At 36.6% G+C, this 19,938-nt stretch overlaps 1 protein-coding gene across 1 annotated transcript in view; it reads left to right on the top strand.

Annotated features, from left to right (window-relative positions):
• The first annotated feature begins 12,593 nt into the window (after positions 1-12,593).
• LOC114468383 (protein tweety homolog 2-like) overlaps positions 12,594-19,938 on the top strand; it is a 44,235-nt gene continuing 36,890 nt past the window's right edge. The window contains exon 1 of the mRNA XM_028455244.1: positions 12,594-12,722. Within this exon, the coding sequence (XP_028311045.1) occupies positions 12,594-12,722 (129 nt within the window). The remainder of the gene's footprint in view (positions 12,723-19,938) is intronic.

Below are 19,938 nucleotides of genomic sequence, written 5' to 3'. Positions count from 1 at the left end.
TACAGTTAAATTCCAATTGTTTTTAATCCTCAGAAAGTCAATTACAATTACGTTCTCAATTGCTAACGTTCAATTGCAATTAATCACAATTACTGAGCCTGAAATAAAGAACATAAAAAGCTAACCTTCCTCTTGTGTTAGCTTTCTGTTAGCATCTCTTATAATAACGGGTCCTAAATCAGCTGTAAAATACACTAAAAACAAATATCTATCATCTAATTTCTTTCCTATCTATTGGTGACTTTATTAGGCATCCTAATCAATGAAAATATAGGTTTTAATATTTTAGGTGTGGACATCTGAGCCTTTTTTGTGCCATTATACCCCTCGATTTAAATTTTTGTTCAAATGGTAAAATGTGTACATAGAACTGCAACATGGTTCCCCAGTTTTGCGTTAAATTATAATTGACAATTTTTATAGAATTTCATGGCAATTACAATTACAAAATCAATTATCTAAACTCAATTACTATTTAATTAAAATTACAACAGCAACAGATTTGTAAAGTTACAATTGCAATCATAATTATGCCATAATTGTAATTTATTGGCAATTACGTGATTACAATTATAATTGACCCCAACCCTGGACAAGATACTGTAAAACACTGGGATTTTATGAGGGGCATATGGTTGCATTCACAGAAGTTATGTTATTCCTTTTTTTTTTTTTTTTTTCACATTACATTTTTTGCCAGATGGAATTTGCTGATAACTGTGTACTTAATAAAGTGGGTAAAGTGAATGAATGAAAACTGCTACAGAACCTTTTCGTATATAGATATAGACATACGTTTACCATTGGTGTTCCAGTTTGTTTATTATCAAATTCAACAATTTTATAAAGAAATCAAACTTAATGTCTTTACATGGCATGTGAGTTGAATCAGTTACAGTATGACCACCACTGAGCTGCTTTTGGATCATTTAATGTTTTCCTTGTGCTTTTATTCACACTTTTCCAGGTTTTGTAAACTAGGTAAAGTAACTTTTGTGCTGTGGATGAAGACTGCACACAGAGAATATGAGCTGTTTTTTTTTTTCTTTTTTTTTTCCAAGCACAATTATAGGTCCTTTTAATTTCAGAAAAACACAATAATCCTTCGCTTTAGCCAACGTTAAAGAATTAAAAAAGGAAGCGAGTGAGGAGAGTTAAGTGAGGAAAGTGAAAGCCAATAAAGAGCCTGTTTTTTATTTTGATATCTTCACAAAAGCCGGATAAACAAATTAAATATTAATACACGCAAATGGTCCTATCTTTTTTTTTTTTGTGTACTTTGTTTGTTTCCACTCCACAGAGCTACTCGATCAATACAATGTTGTAGCAATTATTACCACCAGTAACCATTTGGAATGATCGGATCTGCTCCACAGGCTAAAAAATAGTCTTGGGCCGACCATGCACTGTTGTGCATCCGTAATTGGATAAATTGCAGGCTAAAAAAGCCATTTTCCTTCAGGGGGAAAAAAGGGTAAAAATGTGGTAATGTCAGTTTTGGTTTTTGCACTCACAATAAATTATTACTGCATGAAATAGAGCTCATAACACAAGGCAGCAGCCTAAGATAATAGTAGGATCATGATATCAAAGCAGTTGTCTCACAAAGGATCAATGAGTTTCTCATTATAAATGCTTAGCCACACAGTAAGTTTTAAAACCAAGAAGATTAGAGCAGACAGTCAATAGGAGGAAGTCGCTGGAGGGGTCGGTTTGGGAATACTATGCTAAACAGTTTGCACACAGAAGGTTTCTTTAGGAGCCCCCAAGCACAGGCAGATGAAAAGGAACTTCAGTCTAAAGGGAAAAATGAAAAGGATTCAAGGCATTGATACAAACATATAAACCAACTCACTGTATTAATGTAAATCAGTGGTGAAAAGGAAACATAGTAGATAAACTTACCTCTGAGTTTAACCCTATGTCCAACATAGGCAACTGGCGACCCTCGGCCTAATTTTATGCTGCCACCAAAGTAAATGTACAAAATGAGAGAAAAATACACTAAACAAGAGCAAGAATTCATTAATAAATACAAAGAATTACAACATTGCAGAAAAATATAGTAAAAGACAAGATTACACAAGGGAGTGAATTGGGATAATGATAAAGGATCACCAATATGCTTATGTGCATTATGCCACATGATAAGTGTTTTTAAGAAAGGATTCTTCATCTGTTTTTCAATTGTTGTTCAATAGTCGCCCATGTTGGAGGTGAGTTTGTGCAAAAAATAATGTGAAGCTGGTGAGAATTGGGCAGCCATGTAATATAATCTAAGGTTTAGGAGTTGGAGCCCTCCTCTTTCATAGGGCAAGTACAGTCATTTAAACCGAAGCCTTGCTTTTTTATTGTTCCATGGGTAAAATTGACATCTTCAGGATATTTATTCGTCCTATCATGGAGATGGGTAAGTTTGACCAATGATTTAAAGTTTATGTAACCTTGTCTACCAGAGGGTCGTAATTAGTAGTAACTATTTTGCTCAAATCTGGAGTAATTTTGATGCCCAATTAGTTAAATCCATCTGTGGCAATTGTAAAATTAGTTTTTACTGTCCTCTTCAATAAGAAAGGTATTGATTTATTGTTGTTAATTTTATATCCAGAAAATATTCCAAATTCTTCAATTAAGTTCACCAGGTTAGAGATGTTATTTTTTAGGTCTGTCAGAAAAATTATAATGTCATCTGCAAGTAAAGATGTAAGATGATTCTTCACCCCAATACATACCCCGATAGTCCCGCCTGAGTTCAAACTGCAATAGCTAAAGGTTCCATAGCAAGAGTGAATAGAATTGGGGAGAGTGGGCACCCTAGTCGTGTGGAGAGTTGTAAATTGAAAGGATTTGTATATAGCAACTAAATCCATTTGATAAATTCCTCTCCTAGCCCTTATCTTGGACGCAGTTTCAGAATATAGGCCCACTAAATTCTGTCAAATGCTTGTCATGCATCTATAGCCAGTTCTGCTGTATCCTTTGCAATTTGATTCTCATACAGTATATTTAGCACATGTCTGATGTTACAATTACGTCCAGTTCTTTGATATATAGGAGTTTTACCACCTTTATACCACAATAATCATTTGTTGCTCCCTCTCTTTGTTTCCAAGCTAAAGGTTAAATTTAGTTAACATGTGGTGTCTGAAAACCCAGTGAAAGATATATGGATGTTAGAAAATAATCTATTCGTGAGTGGCTTTTATGGCTACTTGAGAAACATGAATAATGTTAGTTGGATTTTTAGCCCTCCATATGTCTTGCAACCTATGATCTTTTACATAATTATGCATAATGTTTCTAATTTTGGTATGTGTATTCTCAGTTTGAGAAGATCTGTCAAGGGTGCAGTTAAAGTCTCCTCCCATAATATATATTCCATCTAGGGCAAAGAAAAAAGAGGAATCATCATTGGGGCCATATACATTAATCAAATAATTTTTTTGTGACAGAATAATACCTTGTACAATAATAAATCTCCCACCTGGGTCCAAGATGAGTTTGGTTTTTTTGAAATGGCACCAATTTGTGAATTAAAATTACGACCCTTCTGGCATGACCAGTGAAAAGAGCCTGAAATACCTGATCTGGCCATCTTTTAATTAGGATTTGAATATATGGCGTTGTCATGTGTGATTCTCTTGTATAAACACAATCTTTGAATTTAGATATTTTATTCTTCTCAATACTTTTTTAACTTTTAACAATTTTCTCATTCCCCTGACATTCCAACTTGTAATAGTCATTGTAAAATTACTGGCCTTTTTTGTTCTTTCCATGTATTCTGATTATGAACATAAGGCAAGGCAAGGCAAGGCGTGGCAAATTTATTTGTATAGCGCATTTCATACACAAGGCAACTCAATGTGCTTTACATGATAAAACATTCAATTGTTTAAAATCAATAAGAACTTTTAAAATCACCAGTAAAATCAATTCAAATCATCAACAAACACATTAAATCAACAACATGACCAAAAATCTCTCTCTCAATCATATGCAGTAGAGAAAAAAAGTGCCTTTAACTTAAATTAATGTCAATGGAGCCTTTTATGACAGGGTGAAATCCTCTCCTCAGACAAACCGTTTCAGCTGAAAGGTCCTGGGCCAACGTGATTCTTTGCCCCTCGTGAAGGATTTGCTGTATTTTAGCTTCCCATAAAACGAGATCCTTGTCTTGAAATTTGGGGAACCAGAACCGCTCTATTTTGTCTGGGTCCTCCTGTCGCCAGTGTACGATGGACACGCTCGAGAGTGAACACTTTTTGTGGAGGGAGACCTAGCCATGTTGGTAGCATCTCGGCTACGTATTGAATGAGCGGCCGTCTTCCCTCTATTCCTTTGCGTATACCAATGATGTGCAGATTCTTTCTCCTGCCCCAATTCTCAAGATCCACAGTTTTTGCCTCCAGGAAAACGATTCACTTTAAAGCTAATTGTAGGGCCGCATCGGCCGTCTGCTGCGTCGCCTCGGTCATAGTAATGCTTGCTCGTCTCTGCCAGTGTTAGCTGTAACCTCCTGGTTCTAGTGTTGTGAGAATGGTTGATATGCTCCTTAATCTCTGATTGATACCATCAAGTCTCCCTCCAAAGTCAGACCGCATTGACCTGAGCTCTGATAGCACTTCTTCAATGCTAGCCATGTTAGCAATGTCCGTGTTGTTTGTAGCAGTAGTGCTAGCTATGCTAACACTCATGTTTTCCGGGAGGTTCACCGGAGTTGTTTTTGTGCTTGTCTTGCGTCCGCAGGTGAAAATTTCACACTGTTTTGCAGTTGGTGTGCTTGACATGACCTTCTTTAACTAGAATGTTGGCAGTTAGGTGAGGTATTTTTCAGAAAAGTGAAGCACGGTGTCGGAGCTTCTTGGCTAAGCCTCCATCTTGGTCACATGACCTCCTGAATCTGGCACTGCACTAGTTATTCTAAATGCTGACATGAATGTTAATCCCGTGGCTCTCTGATCAAACAAACATTTTTTTTTGGCCCCGCAGTGATGAAAGTTGCCTACCTCTGCCTCCAAGTTGATACATTAAATCAAAGTAAAAAGCTGGATATCAGAACCACACCAACCTACTATTCTTACTGTCAAAAATATTAATGTATGAAGCAAAACACACTCAAACGCTCAAGAAAATATCCATCAATTGTTCAGGAAGAAAAAGGGGTTTTTAACTTCAGAACTAATGATTTTATGACAAGGACAAGTTATTGTATTTCAGTCTGCGAGGTCAGGCTGTGGAGCTAAAATAGTCTCCAAATATGAAAGAATTGAAAAGAGTTACATATGTTTTGTTTTATACAATTTACAGTCTTGAATGTTTGACCATCACCTTATCTCTATAATGTACTTCTTTTTTCAGAGGTCCTATATCATGCTATTTTTCACCCATCTCCATTTGTTCTAAGAACTCCAACAACATAGTATTTGAGGTTTATTTTCCCAAAAAGCCCTCTGAAAAGTGAGTTTCTGAGCAATTCTAAAAATGGGCTGTTTTGGAGCCTATGTATGCATATTCATGAGTAGGCGTGTCTGTAGACGCAGACTTCATGCCTCGCTCTTGAGATGCAGATCAGTGATCACCAAAGCGATTTTCTTTTTGCTATCCACACACTGTTGTTATTGTTTTCGGCCAAAAAACTGCACATCACAGTAAAACACATGGCTATTGAAGCGGCTATTATGATTGTGAGTCCGACTCAGAGCTTCAGGCTGTGTGTTTATCACAGCAGCAGCGGAGATCAGCTGCTTCAAACACTGGAGTGTTAAGCTACTATGTCACTTTTTTATCCTCCTTATCTCTATTAACTACAGGAATAGTGCAATTAAGGTGATAATCATTTGTTTTGTCCAGCCGCTGCATCGCATTGTGTCACAAATGATACACGAGGCGATATAATGGATACTAAAAATGGAACTGCGTGCTCTCATGGTTCGACACCGTTGCTGCCAATTTAGCTAGTTAAATGCAGAGAACACATTACTTGTATGCAGCTCGCATGCCTTCAGCTTCGAGAGAGTGGGTGTGTATGTTCACTGTGGAGGCGTGGCCAGCAGCAGGCACTACCTGGAGAGGCCGGTCAGTCTGACCGCTCGTTTTTCAGAAGAGGGCAGAGCAGCATCTCAGAGAGCAGGATTAGTGAGGATTGATCAGAGATGCAGGAAGGAAGTCCAATAAATACTTTGCGGGTATTTTTGATAAAGAATGAACATTGTAACAAGGTTAAAAGGTTAAAAGCTGATTTAGCATGATATAGGCCCATTTATTATTATTATTATTATTATTATTATTATTATTAGTAGTAGTAGTAGTAGTAGTAGTAGTAGTAGTAGTATTACTTTTCTTCTTACTTTGCTACCAATGAATGCAAGATCATTTCTGTTCCTTGGGTTTGAGGCTTATAGAGAAGCTTAAGAAATGAGGACCTTTGATTTACTTAGGGAGAAGGGATGGGATTAAATAAGCACACGCTTCTGAGCTTCAGTGCACCCTGGTTTCCTCCAGGGTACTCCAGATAAAAACATTTAGGTGGGATTGACATGTATGTTATGGTGCTTTGAAGCACCAGCAGACCTCCATGACCTTGTGAAATCGGATAAAGACAACACAAAAATATAGAATGAGTTATCTTTAGATTTATCTGCACCATCGCTTTGCTTTCTTTTGTTGGTACAATTTCTTTTGCTTTCTTTATGAATTCCTTTTAAAATTAATTCAAAGATGTTTCACAGCTTCATTTGATTGATTCATTTACAGTAACACTCTCCCATGGCACGTTACCTAAAGAGACAAACCCCCTTGATGGTTACACGTGACTATAGTATCACAGTGTTCCTGGATGCTACAAAGTAGCAATAAGCCTCAGATTTTTGCATTGATATTACACTTTAATGCATTCTCAAGAGCTACTGAGCAGCCCACTTTGATTGGATAATACTGGCACATTGAGCTCTCAGGCGTGAATCTTGATTCATATGTATAAATCACTCAATATGGAGCAAGGGGAATTAAGTCTGAAAAACCACCCCCAACAACAACAACAACAACAACAACAACAAAAAGCAATAACCACAAACACACTTCTGCATTCCACTGAGCAGAGAGTGTTACGAAGGATCCCAGAAGGTTAGAAAGCAGGAGACACAACACAAGGTACTTCAAAACACTTTTAAATGAACCAATCATCCCTATGATTGTTATGGAGACAGTCAATCAGTAGGAAAAAAATTAGTGCTTGTGGATGACACTTGAGATCATGATGAGAAAGAGGCGACAGCATTTAACCACAAGCACTGTTTCAAAATGAAAGAAAAAAGAAAAAAAAAGAAATTACTCAACAACAGCAGCAGCAGCAGGTGGTCATGTTTGGTCCAAGTGTGCTCGAATCTTTCTTCTTCTACAAACTCAATGTCACGATTTCATTAAAAGCAGGTGTATAGGAAAGCTTCCATAACTCATATCAAGGAGGTGACTTTATTCTCAAGGCAGTCACAGTGAACTCAGGGTGAAGTGTGGCTGCCCACAGAAGGAAAAGATTGGAAAGTCACTCACAGGGAAATTTCACCCACGTTTTAAAATTCTACTGGCGTTTTTTTTTTTTTTTTTCTCTCCTTAGAACAGACTATAGTTGGAATACCACTGACCTTGAGAGTTGTCACTCACCACATTCACTAGACTTTACTCCTTCACACTTTTAAGTTTCCTGCACAGTTACTTAACTTCAAAGTCTTCTTTGATATGTATTTCCTGGAACATCAGTATCCAATGAACTGACCGCAGGGACTCTTTTCTGATGAAAGACCAGAGGAAGCAATGGATCTGATCTGAAACTCACTTCATTAAAGTGATATCTTCATTACGTTATTGAAGCCACTCTATGGATTATACACAAAGGAATGTAATCCAGGAGTGATTCAGGATGTTTTTTTTTTATTTTTTTTTATTATTGTGAACAGATTCTCAACCAGGGATACCTCAGGGTTTGCCTTTCTGCTTAAAAGTGCTGGGCTGCCCCCTACAGGTGGGGCTTCATTAACTGACTGCATGTGTATAGCAGAGACAAACAACTTGCTGGGGGCCACAAAAGTGTGATTGTATCTGATTTGAGGGCCACATCAACATTCATGTCAGCATTTAGAATAATAACCAATCTGAGCATTAAGAAGGTAAAGAACAAAGGGTTTTGTGCATTCTTTTGTGTAAGTAAGTAAGTAAGTAGTTTATTTATAAAGCGCTTTTTGCAGATAAAATCACAAAGTGCTGTACACTGTTTTTGTTGTCCTTTATTTTTGTTTTGTTTTGTTATTTTGTAGATTTTTGTCCAATTTTGGAATTTTAGGAGTCATTTTGTTCCTGAAAACAGGAACAAGCGGGTCAGAAAATGGATAGATGGGGTCAATTTGTGCATTTTTGTTGTCATTTTGTGCATTTTTGTTATCATTTTGTGCAATTTTGTTCTCATTTTGCATATTTTACTCTTGTTTTTCATGTCTTGGTTGTCATCTTTTATATTTTTCATTCATTTGTATGTTTTTGTTGTCGTTTTGTGTGTTTGTGCAGTCAATTTGTGTGTTTTTGTTGTCATTTTGCGCATTTTACTCTTGGTTTTTTGTGTCTTGGTTGTCATTTGGCATATCTTTATTCTCGTTTGTACATTTTTTCTGTCATTTTGAGTGTTTTTGAAGTAAATTTGGGCATTTACTTTGGTCCCCGGCCAAAAGCCTGCCCATTTTTTGGTGTATTTTGGGTGTTTTTCCATACTTTAATTTATTTAACCATTTCAATACTATAAGCTTGGACTGAAATAGTTTTTTTTTTAAAACTCAATATATCAATTAGCCATGATATTATGACCACCTGCCATATATTATGGGTTATTGTCCCATGTAATTCAAATCAGATTGTGCACATTTTCATGAGAGCAAACATGAACTTCATAAATTTGGGCTAAGGCTTGAACATCCCAAATATGCTTTTGTTGTATTTTTTAATAACGCTGCCTTTACAGAATAAGTAGATACACAATCAGGATGATACAAGGTTTACTTGCTGTATTATTTATCCAGTCCTCATTTTGAATTACAATTAAAATGTGTTTCGTCAACAACAAAATAACAAGTTGTCGCTGCATTTAAGGGACAGAGAATGTTTTGTTTATAATGATCCTTTGTTTAAAGCATCAGCCTCCTTAGTTCAAACACAGTGAGTGACTGATTGACATGCCAATCACCTGAGAGTTTCCTGGAACCAAATTCAACAGTCTGCAAATGCAAAGCACGGTCAAACATTTCTATTCATGCGGCACATCCTGAGTGTCACTTACCCACAGTATTCAGACTCAGAGCTCTCTCTCCAGACACCCCAGTCTGTGGAGGTGCATCAAAGCGTGCAAATAATTACAGCAGTAGCCATACAAGGACGGTTTAGCTTGTAAACAAATGACTGTGCACTCCATGCCTATCAAATACAAATGCTCCTCAGGGCAAAAAGCATGAGATACATTTTCAACTTTCTTGTTATCTGCTAATGGTTTACTTCATTCTGGTTGGTATCCAGAGAGACACTGAGGGCTGGAGCTGGATCAAAAACATGATTTAATTCATTCATATGTTTTCTTTACCTGTTTAACACTACAGGGTTACAGCTAGGATTGCTTGTGTCTAACCCTTAAGTAGTATAATGTATTAGGGGTTGAACAGACTAGTCGAATAGTCGACTTCAGTGTTGTCTCGCGACTTTTGCCCAAGATGGCGGCGCAACACAGTAAACAAGGGTCCCCATACCCCTGCACGGCAAGACAGCACAACATCAAGTGTTTCTCGCTCCTTCCTGGTTTGTGCTCAAACTTTAGTTGGCAGGCAGATACTATGGCTAATATACATGCTAACTTTAGCTGTAGTGGTAACATGTCTCTGTATTAAGCAGAACTGGAAAACCTCAGCAGCGCAGGTCGGAGGCTCCGTTAGCGGGGGAAGATCGCTGTTGTGCCAAAATCTGTGACCCGAAAAATTCTGTGACCGAAGGTGGAGACAGTTCCAACCCCTGCGGCTTCTGGGCGGACATTTACTTCCCCTTAAACACATTTGTAATTCTTCTCCAGTCTGCCATTATTTCACCCACCGGAGCGTCATGTTTAAGGGGGAGTAAATAGCTCCTTAATAGCTATGAAGGGTTGTGATAATTATTATTATTTTTTAAAACGCAAAGTGGATTTTTATGAAATATTACATAATGGTTAAATTGTTTAATAATTTTTCCAAATTGTTAGGGGCTAGTAAAATAGAAACATAATGAGTTCCTGTGAAACATAATGAAAATGACACAATTGCATAAATTGGGAGAAATAAAGTGTTACATGACAAGTGAAAACGTGAACATTTAGTATTTAATAAGTGCTTTTTAAACTAGTAACCCTTCGGACTATTGGCTTGCTTTGAAGTAGTTTGCAGTTTCAGAAAGGATGGTGACCCTGGTATAACCCAAACAGAACGCAATTGTATTCCAGGGTCATCACAAAAAGACAGAACATTACTTCTTTGTCTACTATTTTTTAATGTGCTTCTATTATTATTATTATTATTATTATTATTATTATTATTATTATTATTATTATTATTATTATTATTATTATTATGTCATGAAGGCTGTCGTTAAGTGTGGTTTGCAAAATCATGACACCTTTGGAGCTATGTTGGCATGTTTAGGTTAGGTGGAGGGATCTACTGGGTTAGGGTACTGAACACTTAATGACAGCCTTCATGACACCTTATTCATGCTAATGGCAGGTGTCATGTCATAATTTTGACAGCGTAATACATGTCAGCCTTACATATACATAAAAAAAAGTAACGTGTTACCCAAGTTTGTTATTGATCTGCGGCAACAAACTGCAGATACAAATTAGCATTTTTTTTAGTTTTTGTTTGCTTCAATCTGTTGCTGCAAAATAATAGATTTTCATTCATGTGCAATTCTCCCTATCAAGTAAACAAATAAATAAAAATAAAAAGGAAATAAACATAACCTGAATGTATTTGGACTGTCGAAGGAAATTCCTAGAAAGCACATGGTTAGAATGCAAACTCTAATAGGCAAAATCTCAGCTAATATCTATGTATGTGTTTGAATGCAGCTGTTAGTACAATTATTTTTAACAGCCTAACATCTCAAGACAAAACTTTGTTATTGTTACACTCCATAATTGATACCAGCACACTATCTCTCTACACTAGTAAAGCTTCACCCATGGGTGAAGCTTTACTGCAGCCTGTGGCAGTGTGTCTGCAGTAGTACAGGTCATTATTATTGTCTCAATTACTGTTCACCTCAGTGCACTGCGTTGTCCACAAGAGGTCAGACATTCATTAATAGTGCACGCCATGTCTGTGAGGTCAGGCCAGGAGAATTACAGTTTTGTCAGTGTAATTTTCTATTAATTACTATTAAATACATTTTTAAAATTACATATATAATTTATGTTTTCATTTTTGGTGTTTGTTTAATTGGATTTCTCAGGTTAATCTATAAAGGTAGATTTGTGTCACTATTATTCAATCAAAAAACACAAAAAAAAAATAATAACTTCAATTAAAAAACAAACAAACAAACAAAAAAAAAACACAACCTTTTCAATAAAGAAACAAAAAGTTTACTTCAATCAAAAATAAATGTTTTCAATCAAAGGAAAAAAGATGTTCAAAAGATGTTTTGATTGAAAATGTTTATTTTTTATTTTATTTTTTAATTATAATTATTATTGAAGTCATCTTTTTTTTGTATTTGGGCCATATTAAAGGTAGTACATTTGTGTCATTATTATACAACCAAAAAACAAAACAAACAAACAAAAAACTTTCTAATAAAAAAATCACTTCAATCAAACAAAAAAAAAGTTTACTTCAATCAAAAATCAAAGGAAAAAAAATGTTGAAATGCAAAAAAGACATTTGAAACCCAAATAATTGTATTTTAACACTTTTTTTTTTGTTTAAATGAAAATGTTTTTTTTTTTTAGTTTTTAGTTTTTTGAAGTTATCTTTTTTGTATTTGAGCCATATTATAGCTCGTGCATTTGTCTCTTTGTTATTCAGTCAAAAAATAAAACATTTCAATCAAAGAGAAAAAAAAATCATTTAAAAAATGTTTTCAATGAAAGAAAAAAAGTGTTCAAATGCAATATATATATATATATATATATATATATATATATTTGCATCTGAACACTTTTTCTTTTGATTGAAAATAGTGATTTTTATTTTTTTAGTTGAATAATACAGGCACAAATCTATCTCCATATGAACGCAGTGTTCTTTGTTTCCGTCTGATTGAAGGCGTGGTGCATCCACTGGTCCTAAGTGTGTCACGCCCTCTGTTTAGAAGGAGGCAGGTTCACACGGTCAAACGGAGAACAGTAATACACGGTCAGCGCGGATCAGCTGCAATCATGGCAAACCTAGAGGGATGCAGTTACATCCATCCGCATTCTGACAAAACAATGGCAAATTATATTTGTCATTCAAAACTCCACTGAAGACGGAAGTATTTTATTTTTATTGTATTGTTTTTTTTTTTTATTTGAAGATTGAGTAGCAGTGATGGCTACTTCGAGGCTGGATTATGTTGCTCCATGGTGGGCATACTGGCTTCATAATTTCCCTCACTTTAATTTACTTTTCCAGTCGGTGGACAACACTTTTAAACCGGAAGAGGGGAACTATCAGCAGGTTAGTAGTTTACTGTAGCTGTGAATATAATGTTTCATGGTGCATAACAATAAACTTCTAACTCATGTAGAAGGAATTCAAGTTGTTTTAGAATGGCTTTAACGTTAGATATAGTTTGTAATAATACGTGTTTGTAGTTTAATATAACACTGTTAAATTCCCAGTAATAAAATGTGGTGAATGTATTAGAGCTGCACGATTATGGCCAAAATGATAATCACGATTATTTTTGATCAATTTTGTTATGACAATTATTTATCAGTCGTTAGGGAAAATAAATGAATAAATATTACACTACTTTTAAACAAACAGTGTGTGTACAGTTTACAGTGCAAATTGATGCTTTAATTAAAAATTAATTTAAAAAAAAAAAAAAAATGTACCAAAGGCCAACTAAATAAATACACTATTACAGAGTGCAAAGCCCGTATTTCAGATATAAATATTGCCGACGATCAGGTTGATTTAATCGTAGCAACGAAAATCATGATCACGATTCAAATTTGATTAATTGTGCAGCCCTAGGATGTATGTATAGTGTCCAGAACATGACCAGCATTAAGCATAATGTGTTCCAAGTGATAAAAAGCAACGTGGAGCATGGCTGTATTATGTATATGCAGGCAAACATTTGTCTTTAAACCAAATATTCACTGTAACTCTTGATTCAATGCAGTTTCCTTTAAATCCAAGTTTAAAAGCAATCGAAAGTGTTTTTAATGCAAAGACTTGAAGTCTTGAATGTAAAAGTTTATATCAAATATTCCTATACACTAAATACAATAAAACAATGCTACTGTGCTTTGAAAAAGACAATACTATTTAGTTAAAGGCTAAATAAATGGATTAGTCGCCAGCTGGTTTTCCAAACATGCTCCAAAGACACACAATATTGAGTTAAGTTTAGGAAACAATGTCCCCAAATATTGAATTTGATTTATTCTGATTTTTCTCAGTGTCAAACCAGCCTAGATTATTAGCATCCAGACTCCTACTGGAGGCATGGGACCATGTTTAAATTATTAGCCATAGATATAAACACTGGCTCTGCCTTAACATGGGCAAATATTTTAAACTACACTTTGGTGAATCGCGATTAATTCATCATCATTTTTTTTTTTTTCCAACACCCCTCCATTCAAGTACGTGCTTTCAACACTATAAGATAAATAATTACTACAATCAATTCTAGACTTAAAGAAAAAAAAAAAGAAACACGTGACAACAGCTCTGTGTGTCTGTGTCTTCAATAAACCACTGACATTGAGTTGGTGTCAACAGCAACTCTGTCTAAAGTAAATGCCCTATCTATTGAATAGTCCTGACAGAGGCAATGTTTGAAAGTCTCAGTGGATATAACAGAAAACTATAGAGCTGTCATTTTGATCTGTGTTCCATCACAACACTATTCACTCCTCACTCTGCTGCTTTTACATTTGTCTTTTACTGATGTATTGTACACGTTTGGAAAAGAATGAAAGGGGCAGTTTTATGAAAAAATCACTTTGTAGGGGTTTTGCTACAGTGATATACATCCCTTTAGCCACATTGAGAGGGCCAAAGTTGAAAAAGTTCTGTTTCCTCCCTACCTTGTTATTCCACATTTTGTACACATCCAGTATAGATAATCCAAAGCGCAGCGTGATTGCTCACAATTAGTTCCATTTTTAGTAGCCGTTACACCGCTTCGTATAACCTTTGACGTGATCTGACGTGTTTGAGACCCATTGCAACGCAGCGGTTGGACAAAACAGTGGACAAGCATCTTAAATTGACTATTCCTGTGGTTAAAATTGGTGAGGATGACAAGAAGGCGACAGCAGGTCTGGTGACTGTTTGAAACAATTGACTGACTTCGCCGCTGATAAACACACAACATGGAGCAGTGTTTTTGTCGGACTCACAATCACAATAGCTGTTTAAATACCCATGTGTTTTACTGTAATGTGCAGTTTTTTGGCTAAAAACAATAACAAGAGTGTGTGGATAGCAAAAGACAACCACTATGGTGATCTCCCTCTCCAAGAGCGAGGCATAAAGTCACTGTCTACAGACACGCCCACTCATACATATGCGCGAAGGCCCCAAAACTGCCTGTTTTTAGAAGTGTCATGAAAGTCACTTTTCAGAGGCTAAAACTCCAGAAACCAGGCGAGTTTGGGAAAATAAACCTAAAATACTGGAGATGTGGAGATGTGTGAAAAATAGCATAATACTGGACCTTTAAACAAAATAAGGCTGCTGCCTCACAGCATCTCGTCTCTCATCACAAGCTGTGCAATGAACTAAACCTTGTATGCTTGGTTTGTTGGACTTTCTAAATATGGACATGTTTCAGTAATTAGGACGAGTTCGTCACAATAAGTTAACCCTGTCATAGACTGATGTAATGTCATGTTCATGGTTTAGCCTGGCCTGTCCATTAAGATAAGCACTCTATGCATCCTGATACACACACTGGTGTTGCTACCTACTGCCACCATCTAACATAGGGTATCTAAATTATTCTAAAATTAACTTTGTGTGTTTGTGTGTGTGTGTGTTTGTGTGTGGTACAAACACCATAATCTAATTGATGCTAATGTGTAGCCTACATACGACTGTCACGCCTAAGCGCTTCTTTAGACCCTCATGTTATTTTGGAGATAAAAGATAAATGACCTTCCGAGGAGTGGCTGCACTACAGTTGCTCTGTGCTTCCCTTTTATCCTCCTTCTTAGCATCTGTTGATTTATTGTGCTGCTTCGTCAAGTGGATATTGAAGTGTCTGCATTTCTAATTACAAAAGAATGAAGTGTAAAATTAGAGAAGCAAGTGAAAAACGAGCATTGAGCCCACATGGATTCTTTAAGTTTTTGTGACAGAAACTCGAAGCAGATTTGTTTCAAAGTACTGCAGAGTTCCCAGGCAGTTACTTATGGCTCATCATATGTGTTTCTAAGAAGAAATGATTAAATGGTTGCAATAGCAGCTGGATTTAGTCTTGCATCCAGCTTTTGGCAGCTCAACTGGTCTATCATTTATCTATAGAGGGTTTTTAGTTCACCGACGTTACGTTCTGGGCAGTAACCCGGATGCGCAGCTATTTTGGCGACACTTGGTTGTAAACTATGCGATTAATAAACCACAGAAAATCTCCTCAAAATGCATTATAGATGCAAGGACATACAGGGAAAGACTTGGTCCGCAGGAAAGGGCACGATATTTGGAAAAGTTGCGCTGTATGGTGCAGATCCATACGAGACGGCTCCCTCGTCTTGGATCAGAGACGAGCCTTCCGTCTATTATGTATCATGATATCGTCAAATATCTGGTTTTTGCCAAGCCCATACGCAGCGGAAGACCTTAAATCTTGTAAAAATTTGAAGGCCTATAACCAGATGGTGTGCGGATGGATATGGGAGATGCAGTATCAAGTCATCAACGACAGATGTGTTGTGAAGGTCAAATTAAGTAATACAATAACGTCTTTAATCAACCTAACCTAAACTGTATGATATCATGAATACCCAAGGTGTAATGTCAGCCAGGAGTTTCTTCATTTCAAGGACCTCCAGTCTATGCATTAGTCCACAGAGCTCTGTCTACATTTCTGTATACACTGTACACTATAAACTACACAGCACTTATCACTATCAAAGTCACTTATCTGTCAAGAAATGGGCCGAACAATTTTGGATGTTTTTCAGATTTTTGCCTCGTAGGTTCTGGTTTAGCTTTGACAGCCACAAGCGCCTCCTTTTCTCTGATAATTGTTCTCCCTGATTTGTTATGACTTTTGGCAGTCTATAAAGCTCCAAATGTTTTTCACGGTCTGACCGATTGGTACAGCCAAAAACACGGCAATAATTCACCATTTCCTCTCAAAATTTGTTCACCTGCTCCAGATCACCAATAGGGCGGCTTCCGCGTTGATGACGCGCTGCGAAAGACCCTCTATATTCCTGTTAGCAATGTTTCGGATTTATGATGACATTAATAATTTTGGGAATAATGAAGAGATAAATAATATTGTAAAGGGACCATGTTTGGCCAGAGCTTAACCTATTTCTTTTTTTCGTTGTTTTAAACACATATATCATTATGCAATGAAATAAAAGGAGTTAAAGTCAATACATAACATTTTTATTTTCCTTAACTTTAATGATGAAGGCTTATAGAAAAACCTGATTGATTTAAAAACATGAAATGATATTTGTATTTATGAATGCCTATAGGTTTAGGGCTGCATATGGATGAGTAGAAATCCTCGTTCCCAGTGCTTGGAAACAATATTATGATAATACTTGTCGACAAGAGATAGCCTACAAAATAAGGGCTCCATAGGACATACCTCAAAACTTAAGGACAGACTTTTCATGAATATGCAAAACAGCCTGATTTGAAATTCAGACAGTGTCAATGCCGTCCAAATAGAATAATTAGTCACAGACGTTGTAGTTATAAAATACTTCTGCTTAGTCAGCCAGACAGTTTCTCAACTTGTGGGGCATTAAAAACTTGAAGTGCATATTTGCAAGTAAAATGAAAGCCATGTTTCTCCTGTGTATTGCTATTAAACTAAACTGGAGCTTAGATTGGATATTCCTGTTCTTACAATACGTTCCCTGCACTGACACACACTATGTTCCAGTTTAAACTCACTGGTTCTAACACCAGACTGAAATTACCGCCAATATTTGCATGATTGCTTCCTGTGCTTTATTTGGGTTAGGGAATAAACACCGATAGCTGAAGTGATTGATTTGCTTAGTTTGAAATGAGCTTTTCTAAAGAGTATGATTACATTTTATGAAAAAGGTCAGGGGAATTTTTTTTTCCTAAATGTTATTTGAAATGGAATTTTTCAAGAATACAAAACAGCCAGTTGCACAACTTTACAGCATTAGGTTATTTTTTCTATTCATGCTGTACACACATAATCAAAAACAGTATTTACAAAGAGTTAAAAAACAAGCCTGCACACTAGTATCTCTCTGCTTTTTCTACATCAATGTCCCTCTGTTCCTTTTTATCATTTAGGGCTTCAAAATATGTGTATACTTAGAAATCACAAGACTAAATGAGAGGCAGCGTGTCACATGATGCCCCCCTCCCCACAGCCTCGGATCATTGCTGTTTTCCTCCAAGCTACATTCCACCACTGCACCTCACATGGTTTCCCTGTGAGCTGTATTTGCCACCAATGTATTCAGTGTTGGGTGTAGGGCTTGAGAATGATATATGAGAGGGGTACAGACAGGCCCGTCTCACCCGTGGGGGATGCGACACCCGCACTTTCATGAAAACAAAAAATCATCCCCGTCACTTTCACAGAGGAATTCATTGTTGAAAACATATTGGTCCTGTTAGATTGACTGGATGGTGATCAAGCCAATCACAGCCAGCCATTTGATGAAGCCGCTGTTCTAAGAAGGTAAACAAAGAGTTAACAGCGATGAGTAAAGTGACAAAAAAAGATAAAAAGGTGGCAAGAAAAGAGTGAAAAGTGACTAAAATGGGCCAAAAGCAGTCGAGTGGCAAAAAAAAAATGACAAAAAAGAGGAAACTGGTGGTATGTAATGGCAAAAGGTAGCTTAAAGGGGCAGTATTATGAAAAAGTCACTTTTTATACATTCTTTTAGCCTCATTCTAAGGGCCAAAGTTGAAAAAGTTCTGTTTCCTCCCTCCCTTGTTATTCCACATTTTGTAAAAAGTCAGCTCCAAACGGGCGCGTTGGATTTTTGTCCCAATATTATGTCATAAGGGGGAAACTCCTCCTCCTGACAATCCTGGCTCCTCCTACCCTATAAGAATGTGAGCTCCTCTCTCTAAAACTGCCTCAGAGGTAAAACAAACACTGCAGTTTAATATAGAATATATACATTATACTTTATTTTCATATACGTAAAGCTACATAGACAAGTTTTCTCTGCATTTAACTCCTCCATGAGGGGCAGTGGGCAGCCATGGTGTAGAACCTGGGGAGCAGTTGGGGTTAATATAAAGGACTGATCAACATCCCACAGTGATGAACCAGGGAGATTCGAACCAGTGACTTTCCGATTACAAGCCTGCTTCCTTAACCACTAGTCCCTTTGTCCACAGATATTAGCTTTCCTTTCAGTATATAGATTATCCAATGTATAGATAATACAAAACACGGTGTGATTGCTCACAGTCAGTTCCATTTTCAGTAGCCGTTATATCGTCTCGTACCGCCTTTGACGTGATCTTTGACGGTTGGACTGAACAAATGATTATCGCATTGAATGGACTAGTTCTGTGATTAGAAGAGGTGAGGATGACAAAAAAGTGACATAGCAGCTTAACACTCCGCTGACTCAGATGACAGTTTACTCCTCCGCCGCTGCTGCTGCCACACAAACACCCTGAAGCAGCGTTTGTTGAACTTACAATCGCTAATTTTTTTATTTTTTATTTTTAATAAATAATTTTTGGCTGAAAATAACAACAAGAGTGTGCGGATAGCAAAAGAAAATCGCTATGGTGATCAGCATGAAGTCTGTGTCTACAGACACGCCCACTCATGCATTTGCGTGAAGGCCCCAAAACAGCCTGTTTTTAGAAGCGTCAATAAAGGGACTTTTCAGAGGGCTAAAACTCCGGAAAACAGGCGAGTTTGGGGAAAATAATCCTCAAATATTATGTTGTTGGTGTTATTAGAACAAATGGAGATGGGTGAAAAATAGCATATTACTGGACCTTTAAATGAGCAAAATGTGGCAAACAACAGTGAAAAAGGGCAAAAATGTGAAACAAAAAGAGGCAAAATGTAAGGAAAAGGGAAAAAAAAGGGTTATTTATTGGGCAAAAGGTAGCTTATTAAAAACCAAACTGAGAATGCAAGGCGTAATTTTCACATTGGTCCTTGTTTAGGGCCGGACAATCATGTGTATCAAATATGAGACTGTTTGAACTTTGTATATGAAAGTTATAGCGGTTTTTCTATTATGGCGTGCTAAATGGCACCAGTCGAGGATGCAAGGCATGATGGGTAATTTTCGCCAAAGAAAAATAGGTAAAAAGGATTAAAAAGTTTCCCCCTTTTTGAAGGTTTTCTAGCAGAATAATATTTAAAATGAAGACATAAAGAGCCACATGTTGAGTATTACAGACTTAATAACAGCTTTATCATGGTTTTAGTACATTTGTTTAATAAACTAATATAAGTCGATGGTTGCCCTACCCTTAGAACACCCTCACTTTTAAAATC

Source organism: Gouania willdenowi, chromosome 8 (assembly GCF_900634775.1).
Source record: "Gouania willdenowi chromosome 8, fGouWil2.1, whole genome shotgun sequence".
Lineage (NCBI taxonomy): Eukaryota > Metazoa > Chordata > Actinopteri > Blenniiformes > Gobiesocidae > Gouania > Gouania willdenowi.
This window is presented reverse-complemented; position numbering and strand designations above follow the sequence as displayed.